This window comes from Erinaceus europaeus, chromosome 16 (assembly GCF_950295315.1).
Source record: "Erinaceus europaeus chromosome 16, mEriEur2.1, whole genome shotgun sequence".
Classification (NCBI taxonomy): domain Eukaryota; kingdom Metazoa; phylum Chordata; class Mammalia; order Eulipotyphla; family Erinaceidae; genus Erinaceus; species Erinaceus europaeus.
The window spans coordinates 2,373,436-2,393,410 of record NC_080177.1 but is presented as its reverse complement, the minus strand read 5'-3'; the positions used below and the strand labels follow the sequence as shown (position 1 = coordinate 2,393,410).

The window sequence follows — 19,975 nt, the reverse complement described above, 5'->3', positions numbered from 1 at the left end:
GCAACTTGGTGACTGAAAGGCAGTTAAGCTAGAAAGCAAGACAAGGGGGAGTTGGGCGGTGGCGCAGCGGCTTAAGCACACGTGACGCGAAGCACAAGGACCCCGGTTTGAGCCCCTGGCTCCCCACCTGCAGGGCAGTCGCTTCACAGGCGGTGAAGCAGGTCTGCAGGTGTCTGTCTTTCTCTCCCCCTCTCTGCCTTCCTCTCCTCTCTCCATTTCTCTCTGTCCTAGCCAACAACGACGTCAATAACAACAATAATAACTACAACAATAAAACAACAAGGGCAACAAAAAGGAAAATAAATAAATAATTTTAAAAAAAAGAAAGAAAGCAGGACAAGTTATTTAATAAACAGGAACCCAGAGGTAGGAATGGAGCAGATGGAACTAGGGATCTTCGTGTGGGAAGAAGCCAGGAAGTCTAATTTAGGTATTTTAGGGGCCCATGACTTGAGTAATCTTTGCCTGAGCCTGACAGCTAACATGCAGGTGGACTAAAGTCTTGTCCGGGAAGATGGTGTCAGAGTTGAGAATAGGCCTAGAGAGCTGGGTCAGGACAGAGAGTAGCTCCCAAACATGAGGAAAGTCTATAAATACCATTAACTGTAAACCCCACTGATCTGACCCGGTGCCCGTGTCTGTTCACATTCAGCACAGGGGCCTGTGTGGCCTCCGAGTCCCTGTCAGTCTGAACGCACAGCACATGGCCACAGCTGGGAACGTTCTAGGCTGTGCTCATGTCAGGACCCGTCTTCCTCGAGGGGCAGAGCAGTCTGGCCAGCCTCCCTTCAGAGAGTGGGGCGTCCCCACCATGGCTGCTCTGCCAGGAACAGTGGATTTGTAGTGCTGACACTGAGCCTCAGCAATAACCTTGGAGGCAAGAAAAGAGAGAGAGAGAGAGAGAAATGGATGTCTAGTGGATAGCATAGAGTTGGGTCTTGCACTTATCAATTAATTAATTAATTAATAAGGTCCCACAGCTCCCAGTGGGCTTTCCCCCCTTATTTTATTTCTCTCCATTAGCTTCTGACGGAGACAGAGATTAGGAGAGACCCCACAGAAGCATAGCCCCATCCGTGGAACTTCCCCTGATGCTTTGACGGTGCTCCCATGTGGTTGGGCATGGCTCAGTCTGGAGTCCTCGCAGCTGAGGAGGTGCTCCCTCACCCCGGGGAGCTCTCTCCAGGCCCTCTCTTCCTTTCTTCTTTTTTTCTTTAATATTTATTTATTTATTCCCTTTTGTTGCCCTTGTTGTTGTATTGTTGTAGTTATTATTGTTGTTGTTGTGGTTGGATAGGACAGAGAGAAATGGAGAGAGGTGGGAAAGACAGAGGGGGAGAGAAAGACAGACACCTGCAGATCTGTTTCACCGCCTGTGAAGCGACCCCCTGCAGGAGGGGGGGGGGCTCGAACCAGGATCCTCACGCCGGTCCTTGAGTTTTGTGCCACGTGCGCTTAACCCGCTGCGCTACGGCCCGACTCCCCTCTCTTCCTTTCTTGTCACCAGTGTCGTCTGGAGGCGAATTCTGTCTCTTGTCAGCCATGTCAGTAGCTGTCTCAGAACTCGAAGCTGTGACTGAGTGGTCACTTACGCTCTGCCAAGCAATTCACTTCTGTTTTCTTGCCTCAGTGCAAGAGAACTATCATCATTGCTAGACCCCATTTTATAGGTGCAGAAACTGGGGCGCAGAAGAGTTCAACAGCTTTCCCCGGGCTGCAGCCCATAGGTTAGGAAGTCAGCTCTCCCGGGACGCAGCCCATAGGTTAGGAAGTCAGCTCTCCCGGGCCGCAGCCCTAGGTTAGGAAGTCAGCTCTCCCGGGCCGCAGCCCATAGGTTAGGAAGTCAGCTCTCCCGGGGCCGCAGCCCTAGGTTAGGAAGTCAGCTCTCCCGGGCTGCAGCCCTAGGTTAGGAAGTCAGCTCTCCCGGGCCGCAGCCCTAGGTTAGGAAGTCAGCTCTCCCGGGCCGCAGCCCATAGGTTAGGAAGTCAGCTCTCCCGGGCTGCAGCCCTAGGTTAGGAAGTCAGCTCTCCCGGGCCGCAGCCCATAGGTTAGGAAGTCAGCTCTCCCGGGCCGCAGCCCATAGGTTAGGAAGTCAGCTCTCCCGGGCTGCAGCCCTAGGTTAGGAAGTCAGCTCTCCCGGGCCGCAGCCCATAGGTTAGGAAGTCAGCTCTCCCGGGCCGCAGCCCATAGGTTAGGAAGTCAGCTCTCCCGGGCTGCAGCCCTAGGTTAGGAAGTCAGCTTTCCCAGCAGCCGTTTTGTTTTCTTCTTTCTGAGGAAGCACCAGGACCTCGTGTGACTTGCCATTACTCAGCAGCCTGCAGGGGTCTGTCTTTCTTTCTTCCTTCCTTCCTTTCTTTCTTTCTTTCTTTCTTTCTTTCTTTCCTTCTTTCTTTCTTTCTTTCTTTCTTTCTTTCTTTCTTTCTTTCTTTCTTCCTCTTCTCCAGGGTTATCTCTGGGGCTTGGTGACAGCACTACGAATCCATTGCTCCTGGTGGATATTTTCCCCATTTTTATTGACTAGGACAGAGAAACAGAGGGGGGAGGACACCTGCAGACCTGCTATGCCAGTGATGAAGTGGAACCCCTGCAGGTGGGGATCTGGGGCTAGAACCCAGAGCCCTGTGCAGGTCCTTGTGCTTTGTACTGTGTGCACTTAACCCGGTCCGCCACCACCCAGCCCTCTCTCTATTTCCCCTTCCCTCTCTGTTTCTCTCTGTCCTATCAAATAAAATGGAAAGAAAAAGAAAGCCACCGGAAGCAGTGGATTCGTGGTGTTGGCACCGAGCCCCAGTGATAACCCTGGTGACAAATAAATAAATAATCATTCGTTCATTCATTCACCCATCCATCCTTGCTTATTTATTTATCTTGGAGCTGGGGTCTCATGCAGGTGAGACTTCACCACTCACTCCTGAGTCAACTCTGGCTTTCATTCAGACACACAGACAGAGAAAGATGCCGCAGCCCCAGAACTCGCCCCAGCACCGGGGCGCTCCCATGTGGTGTGGGGCTGTGTGTGGGGCTGTGTGGGGGGCTGTGTGGGGCTGTGTGTGGGGCTGTGTGTGGGGGGCTGTGTGTGGGGCTGTGTGTGGTATTGTGTGTGGGGCTGTGTGTGGGGCTGTGTGGGGCTGTGTGTGGGGCTGTGTGTGGGGCTGTGTGTGGGGCTGTGTGGGGGGCTGTGTGGGGGGCTGTGTGGGGGGCTGTGTGTGGGGCTGTGTGTGGGGGGCTGTGTGTGGGGCTGTGTGTGGGGCTGTGTGTGGTGCTGTGTGTGGCGCTGTGTGTGGGGGGCTGTGTGTGGCGCTGTGTGTGTGGGGCTGTGTGGGGGGCTGTGTGTGGGGGGCTGTGTGTGGTGCTGTGTGTGTGGGGCTGTGTGTGGCGCTGTGTGTGGGGCTGTGTGTGGGGCTGTGTGTGGGGCTGTGTGTGGGGCTGTGTGTGGGGGGCTGTGTGGGGGGCTGTGTGTGGGGGGCTGTGTGTGGGGCTGTGTGTGGCGCTGTGTGTGGCGCTGTGTGTGGGGGGCTGTGTGTGGCGCTGTGTGTGTGGGGCTGTGTGTGGGGCTGTGTGTGGGGGGCTGTGTGTGGGGCTGTGTGGGGGGCTGTGTGTGGGGCTGTGTGTGGGGCTGTGTGTGGCGCTGTGTGTGTGGGGCTGTGTGTGGGGCTGTGTGTGGGGCTGTGTGTGGCGCTGTGTGTGTGGGGCTGTGTGTGGCGCTGTGTGTGGGGCTGTGTGTGGGGCTGTGTGTGGCGCTGTGTGTGGGGCTGTGTGTGGGGGGCTGTGTGGGGCTGTGTGTGGGGCTGTGTGTGGCGCTGTGTGTGGGGGGCTGTGTGGGGCTGTGTGTAGTGCTGTGTGTGGCGCTGTGTGTGGGGCTGTGTGTGGGGCTGTGTGTGGGGCTGTGTTTGTGGTGCCGTGTGTGGGCTATGTGTGAGGCCGTGTGTGGGGCTGTGTGTTTTTGGCTGTGTGGTACTGTGTGTGGGGCTGTGTGGTATTGTGTGTGGGGCTGTGTGTGGTATTGTGTGTGGGGCCTTGTGTGGGGCTGTGTGTGGGTCTTTGTGTGAGGCCTTGTATGGGGCTGTGTGTGGGGCTGTGTGTGGGGCTGTGTGTGGTATTGTGTGTGGGGCTGTGTGTGGTATTGTGTGTGGGGCTGTGTGTGGTATTGTGTGTGGGGCTGTGTGTGGAGCCATGTGTGGGGCTGTGTGGGGGGCCGTGTGTGGGGGGCTGTGTGTGGGGCCGTGTGTGTGGGGCCGTGTGTGGGGCTGTGTGTTTTTGGCTGTGTGGTACTGTGTGTGCGGCTGCGTGTGGTGCTGTGGTGAGGCAAATGTCCTACCAGGTGGACCAGCCACCCTTCATTCAATCTGCAAAAACAAAAGAGTCTGTTTTTTTTTTTCCTGAAAGAGAGAGGGCCAGAGCCCCCCTCCCGCCCCCAGCTTTGGCACATGTCTGTGACGGGGAGCTGACCCGGGCTCCTGAGGGCTGGGGCTTGCACGCCCTGTGCCCCGACGCTGAGTGCCATCTCCATTCATCTCTGGCAGCAGCAGAGGAAAGCAGGCCCTGCTCTCCGACCAGACACCCCGCAGCACTCTTCCCATGGGCCATTGCTCTCGCCCACGGTTCCCTCGGCGGAATGAGAGGTTAAGAGCGAGACACACATCTGATCTCTCACTGACCCTCTCAGGGCTTCTGTGTGGCTTCAAGCGTGTCGCCGGGACCTCTGGGTGACCTCAGCTGTGGGAGTGGCTGCCCGGCTTCACAGAGGGACACCAAGGGGCAGCAAATCACAGCCCACGTCTCGGGGGGTGGTGACACCGAGGGGAGGAGGGTCTGTCCTCCCCAGCCGGCTGGGTGGACACCTGGCCCACATTGGGCGTCCCTGGGAGCAGTGGGGGCCGGTCCCGAATCTGCTACTGTCCTCTGCCCACTCCCATGTCGCTCATTTCACATTTCCCATTGTCACTTTTTAAATCTCCTATTTGTTTATCGATTTATTCTTTTATATTTCTCTTTATACCTGGTGCCAGGGCTCTGTGGCAGTGCTATGCCACACTCCCAGCGACATCCTTTTTCCTCCTTTAGTTTCGGAGAGTCAGAGAGAGGAGAGACACCAGAGCAGTGCCCCCTCCCGTTCCTCTCAGGTCGCACAGTGCTTCTGTGCAGTGTGGGCTCAGCCCCTGGCCCCCTGTGCATCGCAGGTGGTGCTTTACAAGGTGAGCTGTCTTCCAGCCCTACTAAGTGTTACTCACAGAAGAAAAAAAAAAGCATTTTCAATGTTTTCATGATATAATCGGGTATGACAGAAATGAATTGGGAGGGGGAGGAGAGCCGGAGAAAGAGAGAGGGAGACCTCCACGTTACTGCTTCATGGCCTGCGAGCATCCCCCCAGCAGGTGGGAACTAGGCTTTGAACCCAGGTCCTTACACAGGATAGCGTATATGCTCTGCTGTGTGCAGCCGCTAAATGTTATTTTTCTAAACAAAGGGCATGGTCAGCTGCTTCTCTTTCCAGATGCCAAAGGTGGGAAGATGGCACGTGAAGTATTTTATTTTATTTATTTCGCCTCCAGTTGTTGGGGCTTGATGCTGGCACTACAGATCCACCACTTCTGGCAGGCCCTCCCCTCCCCCTCCCCCTCCCCTCCTCTCCCCTCCCCTTCCCTCCCCTCCCCTTCCCTTCCTCCCCTTCCCTCCCCTCCCCTTCCCTTCCTCCCCTTCCCTCCCCTCCCCTTCCCTTCCTCCCCTTCCCTCCCCTCCCCTTCCCTCCCCTCCCCTCCCCTTCCCTTCCTCCCCTCCCCTCCCCTTCCCTTCCTTTTCTTGTCTTCTTTCTTCTATTCTTTTCTTTTCTTTTCCAATAGGACAGAGAGAAACTGAGAAGGGAGGCTAAGACAGAGGGAGAGACAGACAGACACCTGCAGACCTGCTCGATCCCTCGTGAAGCTTCCCCCCTGCAGGTGGGGAGCCGGGGGCTCAAACAAGGATCCTTGGGGGGTCCCTGTTCTTCGTACTATGTGCGCTTAAGCCGACCCTCTACTTGAAGTATTTTATTTCAAAAGAAAATGTATGTGCTAACAGAAGATTTATGTATTAACTCTGCCATGCACAGTGCCAGGGATGAAACTCAGGGTTTTAGATGTCCCACTCAGGCCACTGCGCCAGCTCCTGGGCCGTGCAGGTCAGATGCTCTAAAAGCAGGCGAACTAGGGAGAAAAACACTTTGGATTAATTAAAGCTGGACTTTACTGTATGAGAGAGAGAGAGAGAGAGAGAGAACTTCACCTGAGACACACAGGGAGAAACCAGGGCTCCACGTGGTGCCAGGCGCTGAAGAGAGCCTGAGGTAGGCAAGGCCGATGCCCCGTCAGGCGAACCACTTACCCGCCACAACACTCTGAATTTTCATGTCATTGTGTTATTGTCTCAGGGTTATCGCTGGGGCTCTGTGCCAGCGCCACACGTTTGCTACTCCTGGCAGCCATTTGTTTTGCTTTCAGATTTGTATTAAATAGGACAGAGAGAAATTGAGAGAAGAGGGAGATGGAGAGAGGGAAGACTGAAGGACACTTGCAGACCTGCTTCACCGCTTTTTATTATTATTTCTTTTAATTCCCTTTTGTTGCCCTTGTTGTTTATTGTTGTAGTTGTTATTGATGTTGTTGTTGTTGGATAGGACAGAGAGACATGGAGAGAGGAGGGGAAGACAGAGAGGGTGAGAGAAAGACAGACACCTGCAGACCTGCTTCACCGCCTGGGAAGCGACTCCCCTGCAGGTGAGGAGCCGGGGGCTCGAACCAGGATCCTTATGCCGGTCCTCGTGCTTTGCGCCACCTGCGCTTAACCCGCTGCGCTACCGTCCGACTCCAGCTTCACCGCTTTTGAAGGTTCCCCCCTGCAGGTGGGGAGCAGGGCCTCAAACCTGGGTCCTTGCACTTGGTAATGTGTGCACTTAACTGGGTGCGCCATTGCCTGGACCCTGAATTTTTATTTAAGAGAAATGATTTTAGGAAAAGGTGCAATTCAGGGTGCCAGGAATTGAAAATGAAGCATAAGGACCCCCGTAAGAATCCTGGTATGAGCTCCTGGCTCCCCACCTGCAGGGGGTGGGGGGGTCATTTCACAGGTGATGAAGCGGGTCTGCAGGTATCTCTCTTTTTCCCTCTCTATCTCCCCTTCTATGTCAGTTTCTCTCTGTCCTATCCAATAAAATGAAGAAAAAAAAAATGGCCACCAGGAGCGATGGATTCATATTGCCGGCACTGAGCCCCAGCAATAACCCTGGAAGAAAAAAAAAGAGAGAGAGAAAGAAAGAGATAAAGAAGAAAAACATGCACCTCAAAGTGAGCATTTTTGGAAATGATGTTCCTTCTATTTAATATATATATATATATATATATATATATATATATATATATATATATAGTGTGTGTGTGTGTGTGTATTTATTTTGGAGACAGAAATTGAGAGGGAAAGGGGAGAGAGGGAGACAGAGACACCTGCAGCCCTGCTTCAGCGCTCCTGAAGCTGCCCCCTGCAGGTGGGGACCGGGGGGCTTGAACCTGTGTCCTTGCTCACCGTAGAGCTTGACTGACTAGATCTGCCACCTCCTGGTCCCGTTCCTCTTATCTTAAAGGCCACCGGTGATGACTCTCTGTATCTCAGGACACAGGTTTCGAACTTGTTCTGGGGGCTGGGGGGTGGTGGGAGATAGTTTCCAGCAAGTAGAGCAGAAAGCAGGTAAAACTCCTGCGAGCCATTGCGGACAACCTCCTTATGCCATCACAGTTTCCTGGAGACTCACCTCCTCACGGGGAGAACACCACCTCCAGGAAGGCCATTCCCGCTCCATGGGGGCGCCCACAGTCCCCCTCTGACACCCGGGTTTCGGCTGCTTTGAACCCCATGTTTAAACGGACCGTTTGATTCATCATTCGCACACAGACCGTCATCCTCCCAAACTTCCTCTGACTTACGCACTCTGAGGACAGTTACGTTGGCGGGGATTAAGTGAGCGAATTAAAACAGAATAGCGGCTTAATTTGACCCACCGCCCGGCTCCCCGGGCCTTGGGCAGCTCTCGCCTCTCCCACAAATAAATGAAGTGACAGCCGGTGATGAATGGCCGTGGTTATACTGTATATGTTAATAGCCTCACACTAATTTAAGTTGAGCTCGGAGTAGATTATAATTCAGCCACTCGACTGCCAGTATTTGACTTGACAACTCATCCCTCCTGGTCCTGGGGGGTCGGGGGTGGAGGGCGCGGGCGAGCCGGGGAAATTTCAAGGTAGCTCAGCTCACAGACCCACTTTAACCTTTTCCCCATCATAGGCTACAAGTCCGGATTCCCTCTAGTTTGAAAGATTTAGCCGTCTTGGGGAGGGGCAGGAGGGGGCAACTTGGGGAACCCCATATTTCCCTATTCTCTCTTTAAAAAAAAATTAAATTATCTTTATTTATTGGATAGACACCGCCAGAAATTGAGAGGAGGGGGAGATAGAGAGGGAGAGAGACAGAGAGACATCTGCAGCCCTGCTTCACCACTCGTGAAGCTTTCCCAGGTGGGGACCAGGGATTTGAACCCAGGTCCTTGTGCCCTGTAATGTGCGTGGTGCACCACCGCCTACACCCGGGCTGGCTACTTGGCAGCGTCTGACTCCTTCCCCGGAATGTCAGGGAAAGAGTGGTCCTTCCCGGGACAAGGCCCAGGCACCCTGCACACAGGAGGGCCTGCCTGGCAGGAGGCTCTTGGTAGGTCGATTCTGCCCTGCTCTGCTGGGCCTGGCAGGCGGTGAGCCTCTCCACCTGCACGCCTGCTGCCTCGGAGGTCCCCTGCAGCTGTCTTGGGCTGCTTTGCTTCATGGCCTGCAAATCCAGTGGGAAACCCGGGCAGCCCTTACTGCCCCGCCGTGTCGTGAGGGTGCCCGGGGCCGCGGCTGGGAGTGGGGCCGTGACAGTCAGCTGGCGGCACCTGAGGACGGGGCTCCTGGGGCGACAGGCGGGAAGGGGACTGTGCTGGCCGGCCTTCCGCGGACACCCTGACGCCGCGCTACAGGGCAGCTCTCGGCTATGGCCCTCCGCCAAAGGCTTGACAGGTTCCCAGACCACCGTTTGGAATCAGTTCTTTGTAACAGTGATGTGTTTTCAGGTCCGGGTTGATTTCTGTTTGGGATGGAATCGGTTCTAAGGTGTTAGCTAAGTGGACACATGTCGTTTCTGGACGGGGGTGCTGACCCTAATGGGGCCACATGGTGTCCCTCTAGATGGTGTCCCTCTAGATGGTGTCTCTATGGTATCTCTAGATGGTGTCTCTCTGGTATATATGTATACATGTATCTGTAGTCATATTAGCCTCTGAATAAATGGAATTTTTGAAATCTAAGCTAAGTGGCTCTCAAGGTTTTACAGTGCATTAGACTTTGCTGGGGAGGTTTTTTAATTTTTATTTTACCATTTATTTATTTAATTCATTTACTTATATATTAGAGAGAGAGGGAGAGATGAACACGGCTCAGCTCTGGCATAGGGCAGTGCCTGGGACTGAACCTGGAACTTCAGGTATGCAAGTCTGGTGCAGTACCTCTGTTCTTTCTCTCCAGCCACCCCAGGAGTTCTTAAAAATTACTAAGACATAGCTCCCACACCTGTGGACAAGCAGCCCAGAATATTAAACGGAAAAAGTAGAGTCTTTTTTAACAAATGGTGTTGGGGAAATTGGGGCAGAATGGGCAGAAAACTGAACCTGAGCCACTACGCCTCACCACACACAAAAGTAAACTCCAAGAAGTTTTGGATGTGGGGGGCCGGGTGGTGGCAGCACCTGGCTGAGCACACATGTTAGAATGCACAAGGACCCAGGTTCAATCCCCCAGTCCCCACCTGCAGGAGGAAAGCTTCACCAGTGGTGAAACAGGGCTGCGGGTGTCTCTCTGTCTCCCCCTTCCTCTCAGTTTCTCTCTGTCCTATCCAATACATAAAGATTTTTTTAAAAAGGATTTGGATGTGAGACCACAAACCATCAAATATTTAGAGGAGAACATTGGCAGAACTCTTTTCCATCTGAGTTCTAAAGATATCTTCATGTGTCAAGTCCAATTGTAAGGGGAAAAAAAATAAAATAAAATAAAAACAAGCAAATGGGACTAAATCAAATTGAAAAGCTTCTACACAGTAAAAGGAACTCCACCCAAACAGAGACCCCTTATGGAATGAGAGGAGGTCTTTACATGCCAGACACCAGACAACCAAAGTAAGTCGCCGGGCTAGCATGAGGCTGTTTCTTCCCGGGCACGTGCTCTCTGGGTCGGAGAGAACTCGACCGGAGCCAAGCTGGCTGCTGCTCACTCAGCGACGCGGGAGAGAGACCAGGAACTCGTGGCGGGGCGGGAAACGCAGTGCCAGGCCTTTATTGATCGGAGACTACGCCTTTATATAGATCTTTAACCGGAAGTGGCAAGTGGGAAAAGGAAATGGCTAGGAGGGGGTGGAGAAAAGAAAAGAGCAGAAAGCTTCCATAGCAGCTGTCGGGAAGGTTCTAAGCCGTGGGATTAACCAGTGCCCTGCAGGCAGGGCGGGTCTCGGGCCAAACAGTGATGATGTAAATAGAGCGCAGCGTCAAGCCATGCAGGGGAGCTGGCATGATGCCCAACAGTAATGATGCTCATCAGACTCAGCAAACAAACAAAAAAGACCTTGTCCAAAAGTGGGGAGAAGATACGGACAATCTTCACCACAGAAGAGATCTAAAGCCAACAGACACACTTTCCATATGTTCCAAGTCACTGATTGTCAGCGAACTGCAAATAAAGGTGATACTGAGACACCACGTCACCCCTGTGAGAGTGTCCCACATCAGAAAGGACAGGAACATCAGATGTTGGCGAGGTTGTTGGGCAAAGGAGCCTCCTGCACTGCTGGTGGGAATGTCAGTGGGTCCAGCCCCTGTGGAGAACAGTCTGGAGACTCTCAGACGCTAGAAGGGGACCTGCCCTGTGACCCTGCAATTCCTCTCCCAGGGATAGATCCTAAGGAACCCAACACACCCATCCAAAAAGATCTGTGTGCACCTGTGTTCATAGCAGCACAATGTGTAATAGCCAAAACCTGGAAGCCACCCAGGTGTCCAGCAACAGATGAGTGGCTGAGCAAGCTGTGGCCTATATACACAATGGAATACTACGCAGCTGTGAAGAATGATAAAGTCACCTTCTTCACCTCATCTTGGATGGAGCTTGAAGGAATCCTGCGAAGTGAGAGCAGTCAGAAAAAGGAAGACTATGGGATGATCCCACTCATAGGTAGAGCTTAATGAACAAGCACAGAAAAGGGGAGCACAAAGTGAACCTTGGACTGGTGTGGTGTATTGCACCAAAGCAGAGGACTCTGGGGAAGGAGGGCAGGGAGGGGAGGGGAAAGGGGCTGCTTTGGGGCCTGGTACATGTGGTGGGAAAAAACCTGAGCTGAGGGTGAGAGTGTTTTGCAGACACCTGTCATGGGACGCTCACCCCAGAGACTCTAGGGCACTGCCTGTCTATCAGGAAGTGTGGTGGAGAGTCCTTGGGTCCTTGTGGAAACAGGTGCCCATGAAGCTTACCATAGTGTGAGGCCAGGCTCGAGCACCAAAGCTTTCAGGTAAATAAAGATCCCGTTCCTTGCAGCAGAGAGTTCTCTCGGGGTGGGAAGACGCCGTGTCCTTGATGGAGGGGTGTGAGCAGCTCTCACACTTGATGGCACAGGCGTGCCGTGACTCCAGGTGAATCTTGTTCCCTAACCCAGTTTTGTTTTGTCCCGGAGTGAAAATACAAGTGGATTGTTGGCAAATGACTATTGATCGAGAGAAATGGCCAAGTGTTTCTTGGCGGTTGTACAACCCAGTATAGTGAGAGCTTTTAGAAATAGGCCTAAAGCAGAACCCTTGACGGGGGGGGGGGGGGGGAGTGATGGTTTTTTCTCCCCTCACACTTTCCTTGCCCACAGATGCCAGTGCTGTAAGATCCATTTTCTAAAACCAACCTGCTCTCTTTTTAAATAAATTTATTTTTTATTGGATAGAGGCAGAGAGAAGTTTAGGGGGGAGGGCTCAAGCCCCCGGCCCCCACCTGCAGGGGAGAAGCTTCATGGGTGGTGAAACAGGGCTGCTGGTGTCTCTGTCTTTTTCCCTATGTCCTTCCTTCCCTCTCAATTTTCCTCTGTCTCTATCCAATAATAATAAAATTCAGAAAAGATAATCACCTGGTAGCTAGTACCTTGCCATTGCACAAAACCCTGACACCACATGAGATTTCCACAGCGCCAGGGGAGGTTCCAGTGCTCTGGTGTCTCTCCTAAGAAATAAGGAGAATGAAACAGTAGTCCGGGGGCGGTGAAATTACCTCTGTGACAGGTCCCCTGCTCTTCATGTCTTTGAAATAGATTAGACTGCACGTAAGTTTATCCACCAACAACTAACTTCCCACTTGGGTGCTGTGAAGCGGACTGGATGGTTGACAGTTTAAGGGAAACCCCAAAGCCCAGGAGCGGGTGGGAAGCGTAGGCCTCTGGCGGGCGGGGTGTTCCTCCGCCCTGCTGACCTCCTCGAAGAAGGGGCTCAGAGGAAACCCTTCCCGGGGCTCCTTCCAGCTCTGCTCCCAGGGCTTCGCCGCCCAGACCGAAGGCCCTTCAGAGATGCTCTTCCCCTGACTCTCCCTGCTTCTCTCAGCACTGGAAGCCACGCCGGCTTCTGCGTAACACAGACCCACAAGCCCTGCACTTCTCACCCAGCGGTGAGAATTATTAGGTGGTTCTTTTGTAACCGTTCCAGGCTCATTCCCGTGTCTCTCCTCTGAAAATAACCATTGTGGCCAAAATCGAGTATATAAATTAAGGGCGTTCTAACTTAACTGACTTTTAAAGCCATTAATACTGACCTTTGAGACCTGCCTTGTTCCTGGGGCCCATCCGTCACTTCTAGACGGCCTCCCCCAACACAAAGGGACAGACAGATGTGGCTGCAGCTGTTACTGGAGTGATGGTGACAGGGAGGTGGGCTGGGGGTTGGCTAATGGCGACACACGCACACACGCACACGCACGCGCACACACACAGGTTTTGCCACTGATATGTCATAGAACAGCTGCATTAATTTGAAGGTGAGAGCTTGGTGGGTATTGACGGCTTCCTCCCTCGATTCAGGTCATCCTGCTGGACATTACACTGGAGCTGCAGAAGCAGATCATGTCTGAGCTGGAAATTCTCTACAAGGTAATTGCACTTCACCGTCGTTCCTTACAAAAACGTGCCTCCGCCAGCGACTCACACTTCTCTCATGACTTTGGTCTCCCTTCTCGTTGCAGTGTGATTCCTCATACATCATAGGGTTTTACGGTGCATTTTTTGTAGAAAACAGGATCTCCATATGTACAGAATTCATGGACGGTGAGCTCGCCTTTCTGTGATACTTTCAAAATAGGATCGGGGTGGGGACCCTGCTCTAAACCTGATCTTGACGTAGATGTTCAGGAGAGTGAAGATAATTAGGATATGTAATAATAGCCTCCTCTCACATACTAAAACCTCCTAGCGTTAAGGGTTTCTGGTGTTAAATATTTATAGTTGAGCTATAAATTGAAGAATGGAACTTCATTTGCTTTTATTGAAATTTTAAACACGACAGATTAAATGCTAGTCTGATCGGTGGTTTGATATCTGATTCTTCTGTACAATCTGTCCTTACTGGCAAAACAGATGTTCTGTTCTTTTAATGTTTCAATAGCCAAAACGGATTTCCTTTACAGAAATCTATAAACCCAATGTCATGTGTCTTTTAGAAAGAAATCGGTTCTTAATTGCGAGATAAGATTGTTTTTCCCACACAGCTGTTCAGCCAAGATGTGTTTTGTTTTCTCTGGACTCTAGTCCTTTTCTTCTCTTTTTGTATTTCGTTCATTTCCACTTGGGTCATTCTTGGTATGGATGCTAAGGATAAATGCAGATGCACATCATTTATTTATTGGGTAGAGACAGAAATTAAGAGGGATGGGGAAGATAGTGAGGCAGAGAGACAGAGAGACACCTGCAGCCCTGCTTCACCACGCGCAAAGCTTTCCCCTGTAGGTGGGGACTAGGGGCTTGAACCCAGGTCTTTGCACATTGTAACTTGTGCGCTCAACCAGGTACCCCACTGCAGGGCCCCAGGGTAAATGCAGACTTCTGGGTACTTTGTCAGTGAGGTAATATGTGCCCATTTTAAGTAAATGCTGCTTTTAAAATTTTACAGACTTATTTTTGATACATAAACCTTGATAGTCAGTATTTATAAAAATTCATTGGGAGGGGGACGGGTGGTAGCACAGCAGGTTAAGTGCGCATGGCGCAACGCGCAAGGACAGGCACAAGGATCCCAGTTCGAGACCCTGGTTCGAAACCCCGGCTCCCCACCTGCAGAGGGGTCACTTCACAGGCGGTGAAGCAGGTCTGCAGGTGTCTCTCTTTCTCTCCCCCTCTCTGTTTTCCCTCCTCTCTCCATTTCTCTCTGTCCTATCCAACAACGACAATAATAACAACAACAATGATAAACAACAAGGGCAACAAAAGGGAGAAAATGGCCTCCAGGAGCAGTGGATTCGTAGTGCAGGCACCGAGCCCCAGTGGCAACCCTGGAGGCAAAAAAAATTAATTAATTAATTAATTAATTAATTAATGAAAATGCACTTATTTCATTCAAGGCAATGCTTAATGCAATTACTAGTGTAATTAGTTTTGGGTGTGTGTGTGTTTTTTTTTTTTTTTTTTTTTGCCACCAGGGTTCCTTACTTCCCTGATGCCACTGCTTCCGGCAGATTCTTCATTTACTATCAAAAAAAATGTTTTTAATTGCCACCAGGGTTATCACTGGGGTTCTATGCCAGCACTAGAAAAAGAAAAAAAAAAAGGTGCTCCCCCCCAAAAAAAAAAAAAAAGACTTTCGGTCCATACTCCCAGAAGGGCAAATGCCAGGGGAAGATGCCCAGAGGGCTCTGAACCCCAGCTCTGCCAGGACCCTGAGTGTCATGTGATGACTGTGTTGAGCTTGTTGAGAAATGCCCAGCTGCTGCCTGCATCTCCCAGCAGCCTGCACCCACGGGTGCCCGTTTGAGTACCGGCTTTCTCCACAGCCTTGCCGGCACCTGCTGTGGTGCGTCCCCCCCCCCCACACACACACACACACACACTGCAAATTAGCAGTTAAGAAATGGCATCTCCTTTTAGCTTTGGTTCAGAAGTCCTAGCGGCCCGTAGTATCGGCCATCTCCTGTGTGTGCTTACCGGCCGGTGGTCCACCCTCTTTAGAGCAAAGTGTGTTCAGGGTCTTGTATTGTTTTAACCAGTTGTTTATGTTTCCTCCGTTGAGTCGCAGGAAACGTTTTTATGACTCATACGTCTTCCTTGTTCTTGCCCTGGCCTGTCTTCGCTGGTGTTAGACAAACATCATCTGGCGTCTAGCATGGCCTTCAGGTTGTGTTAAAGTTTCTCTTCCTAAATCTTTGAGTGACATTCTTCGTTTCCCTTGAGATCACTGCGAACACCTTAACGTAGAACAGCTTAGTTGAAGTCAGTGCCGACTCCCTCTCAAAAGTGTCTAAAAACTTTGGTCTGATATGACCGCACCCCCCCCACCCGGGTCATAGTTGCCACGTACTCCCCGTCCTTCCGGGTTGTGTACCCCACACCTATTTATAATCGTTGCTTTATTCAGTTGCTTTTTATTTTATTTTATTTTATTTTATTTTATTTTATTTTATTTTATTTTATTTTTGCCTCCAGGGTTATTGCTGGGGTTTGGTGCCTGCACTACAATTCCCCTGCTCCTGTGGCCATTTTTTAAATTTCTTTTCTTTACTTCCTTTTTTTTTTTTTTTGATAGGACAGAGACAAATTGTGAGAGGAGAGGGAGATAGAGAGGGGGAGAGGAAGACAGACACCTACAGACCTGCTTCACCGCCTGTGAAGCGACTTCCATGCAGGTGGGGAGCTGGGGGCTCCAACCGGGATCCTTGAGTAGGTCCGTGTGCTTCAGACGATGTGTGCTTAACCCAGTGTGCCACCTGCCGCAGCCCCTCGACCTGCTTTCCAAATCAGGCTGGGAGATGACTCAGCATAGGTGAGTTCTGAGCTTGGTTCTTGACGATGCGTATTACAGAGTGGTGGCCTGGTGTCTGTCTGTCTCTTTCCCCTCTTTCTCTGGCTCATGAAAATTCCATTTTAAAAGTTTAAATTAGGGGAGTCGGGCTGTAGCGCAGCGGGTTAAGCGCAGGTGGCGCAAAGCACAAGGACCGGCATAAGGATCACGGTTCGAACCTCGGCTCCCCACCTGCAGGGGAGTCGCTTCCCAGGCGGTGAAGCAGGTCTGCAGGTGTCTGTCTTTCTCTCCTCCTCTCTGTCTTCCCCTCCTCTCTCCATTTCTCTCTGTCCTATCCAACAACGACAACAACAATAATAACTACAACAATAAAACAACAAGGGCAACAAAAGGGAATAAATAAATAAAATAAATATTTTTTAAAAAAAAGATTCCGGTTCGAGCCCCCAGCTCCCCACCTGCAGGGGAGTCGCTTCCCAGGCGGTGAAGCAGGTCTGCAGGTGTCTGTCTTTCTCTCCCCCTCTCTGTCTTCCCCTCCTCTCTCCATTTCTCCCTGTCCTATCCAACAATGATGATATCAGTAACAACAATAACTACAACAATAAAACAACAAGGGCAACAAAAGGGAATAAATATTTTTTTTTAAAGTTTAAATTAGGAGAAAAAAGTGTCATGTGCAAATACTATCTTACCTGCACCTTGATTCACACTGTGGTCCGTCTCTCCATTGTGACCGCAGTTACTATCCAGAAATTTTTATCTGAGACCCCTTTCCTCCCAGGGACGCCCTTCCGTCCGTCTGGAGCGTCTGAAGTGCCCCTTTGTCTTAGTGGGACAGCTGTGCAGAGAGTAGTGCTTCTGGTGACAGCCAGCCGGAGCCATCTGATCTCCATGGTTACCGAGGACTCCCAATAACCCTCAGCTGGTCTTTTTGAGAATGCCTTGTAACTGAAGTGTCCTTTCTCCTGCTGCTTCCCAGGTCCTCTTCAGTAAAGAGGCTCCTTTTAGTCCTTGCATGTGGGCAGTGTAGTAACGGGCGCTCCGGGTGTCTCTGAGCCCTCCTGCCGGGCCTCTCTGACTTCATGGGTCCCCTCAGGCGTGGGGCTTTCTGACCATGCTTTCTTCCTCTCCCCGTCTCGTCTCTCTTTTCAGTTCTCCCGCCCCCCATGCTTCCGTGTATTTGATGGAGTGCCAGGGGTCTCTCGAGTCTGTTCCCAGGCTGGGCGACCTCAGCTGACACCCCCTGAGTCCTCTGCCGTCTCACACATGCGCTGGCGATGGCTTTTATTCTGACTGTTGTATCCTTTCTTTCTTTTCCTTTTCTGTTCCTCCCCTCCCCTTCCCTTTTCTCTCCTTTCTCTTCTTTCTTTTCTGCCCAGAGCTCTGCTCAGCTCTGACGAGTGATGGTTCCGGGACCTGCGCCTGCAGGCTCTGCGCTGCCCTCCTGGGTGTGGCACTCCCCAGGCCCCCACCTTCCCGCCATTCCCCACAGCCACCCCTGGGGCCATGTGAGCACACCTGGGGAGTGCACCTGCGTGCACTGCTGCCATGCTTGTGGCCCAGGCTCAATGCCAGTCCTTGCCACTCTAAAGGAAGCTTCCGGCCATGGTATCTGTCCCTCTCCATCTCCCTCTCTGTCTCCCTCTCTTTCTGCAAACATTGGCCCAGAGCAGTGAAGCCCCAATGACAGTAACAGCAATGGAAAAATACAGGGCTGTGGATATAAAGATCTCTCCGTGGGGCCAGGCGGTGGTGCACCTGGTTGAGCACACGTGTTACAGTGCACAAGGGCCCAGGTTCAAGCCTCCGGTCCCCACCTACAGGGAAAGCTTCACAAGTGGTGAAGCAGGGCTGCGGGTGTCTCTCTGTCTCTCTCCCTCTCTATCTCTCTCTTCCCTCTCGATTTCTGGCTGTCTCTATCCAGTAAATAAAGATAATAAAAATATATATATAGAGAGAGAGAGGGATCTCCCCATATGGATAACTAAAGAGAGCGGTCAGCCCCGAGATGAAGCGGAGGTTTATAACACCTAGAGGACGCTGGCCGGCGTGAGGACCTAGGAGGAAGAGCACTGGACTCTTTTAAGCATGAGGTCCTGAGTTCAGTCCCCAGCATCACATGTACCAGAGTGATGCACTCTCTCTCTCTCCCTCTCTCTTCCTCTCACACACACTCTCTCTCTCATTAATAAATACATAACTAATTTTTTTTTTGCCTCCAGGGTTATTGCTGGGGCTTGGTACCAGCACTACGAATGCACTGCTCCTGAAGGCTATTTTTTTTCCTTTTGTTGTCCTTGTTGTTTATCATGGTTGTTACTATTATTGCTGTTATTGCTGTCATTGTTGTTGGATAGGACAGAGAGGAATGGAGAGAGGAGGGGAAGACAGAGGGGGAGAGAAAGACCGACACCTGCAGACCTGCTTCACCATTTTAGTAAGTAAGGATGGTTCAGATTATTGCAGAACTCTCTCTTTTAAAACTTAATATATTTATTTTGTCTGATAGAACAGAGAGAAATTGAGAGAGAGAGAGAGAGAGAGAGAGAAGGAGATCAAGAGGGAGAGAGAGACAGAGATACACCCACAGTCTTGCTCCACCACTCACGGAGCTTTCCCCGTGCAGGTGGAAACAGGGGTTTGAACCCAGGTCCTTGTGCTCTGTGGCACAGGCCATTAACCAGGAGCGCCACCACGCGGTGCTTCTCTCTCCGTCTGTCTCTGCAATCTTGCCATTAGCACCAGACACAAAGGGTGAAGCTTACAGTCACACAGTTCTGGTCTGGCTTCTTGGCAGCCTCCGGCAGCATGTGTGGAAGTTGCCTAGAGAAGCCATCCTTTCTTTGTTTTTATTCATCCAGAGTTCTTGCTGGGGCTCGGTGAGCTCGGTGCCTGCACTACAGACCCACTGCTCCTGGAGGCCTTTTTTTTTTTCCATTTTTTTTTTTTTTTGCCCTTGTTGTTATTGCTGTTGTTGTTGTTGTTAGATAGAAGAGAGAGAAGTCGAGAGAGGAGGGGAAGGCAGAGAGGGGGAGAGAAAGACAGACACCTGCAGACCTGCTTCACCGCCTGTGAGGCGACTCCCTTGCAGGTGGGGAGCCGGGGGCTCAAACTGGGATCCTTATGCCGGTCCTTATGATAGAGCGAAAGAGAGACAGAGAGACACCTGCAACATTACTTTATGACTTGCAAAACTTTCCCCTTGCAGGTAGGGACTGGGGACTTGAAAACCTGGGCACTGACGTCCGTACTTGACCAGCAGCCCTACCACCCAGCCCCATATCCTTTATTTATTTTTTAAATTTTTTTTTAATATTTATTCCCTTTTGTTGCCCTTGTTGTTTTATTGTTGTTGTTGTTGTTATTGATGTCGTTGTTGGATAGGACAGAGAGAAATGGAGAGAGGAGGGGAAGACAGAGAGAGGGAGAGAAAGACAGACACCTGCAGACCTGCTTCACCGCCTGTGAAGCGACTCCCCTGCAGGTGGGGAGCCGGGGGCTCGAACCGGGATCCTTCCACTGGTCCTTGCGCTTGGCGCCACGTGCGCTTAACCCACTGTGCTACCGCCCGACTCCCGCTTTATTTTTTTTTTATAAAATATGTCATTTATTATTTATTGGATAGAGACAGAACTTGAGAGGGAAGGAGGAGATAGAAAGATAGAGACAGAGAGAGACACCTGCAGCCCTGCTTCACCACTTGTGAAGCTTCCTCCCTGCAGGTGGGGACCGGGCCTTGAACCTGGGTCCTTGTGCACTGTAACCTGTGTGTTCAACCAGGTGCGCCACTATCTGACCCCTGATAATTTTACTTTTTTGGGGGGGAAGGGGCTCACTGGGGCCTTGCATCTTCAGGACTCGACTGCTCCTGGTAGACTTTTTCTTCCTCTGATTCAGCCC

The 19,975-nt window shown here is 51.5% G+C and overlaps 1 protein-coding gene across 6 annotated transcripts in view; it reads left to right on the top strand.

Annotated features, from left to right (window-relative positions):
* Window positions 1–19,975, top strand: part of MAP2K5 (mitogen-activated protein kinase kinase 5) — a 271,177-nt gene that overhangs the window by 103,463 nt on the left and 147,739 nt on the right. For 5 of the 6 annotated variants that reach the window (XM_060175660.1, XM_060175659.1, XM_016194344.2 and 2 more), the window contains 2 exons: window positions 13,150–13,218; window positions 13,311–13,392. The exons of the other annotated variant lie outside the window; for it this stretch is intronic. In XM_060175660.1, the coding sequence (XP_060031643.1) occupies window positions 13,150–13,218; window positions 13,311–13,392 (151 nt within the window). The remainder of the gene's footprint in view (window positions 1–13,149; window positions 13,219–13,310; window positions 13,393–19,975) is intronic. 6 annotated transcript variants of the gene reach the window in all.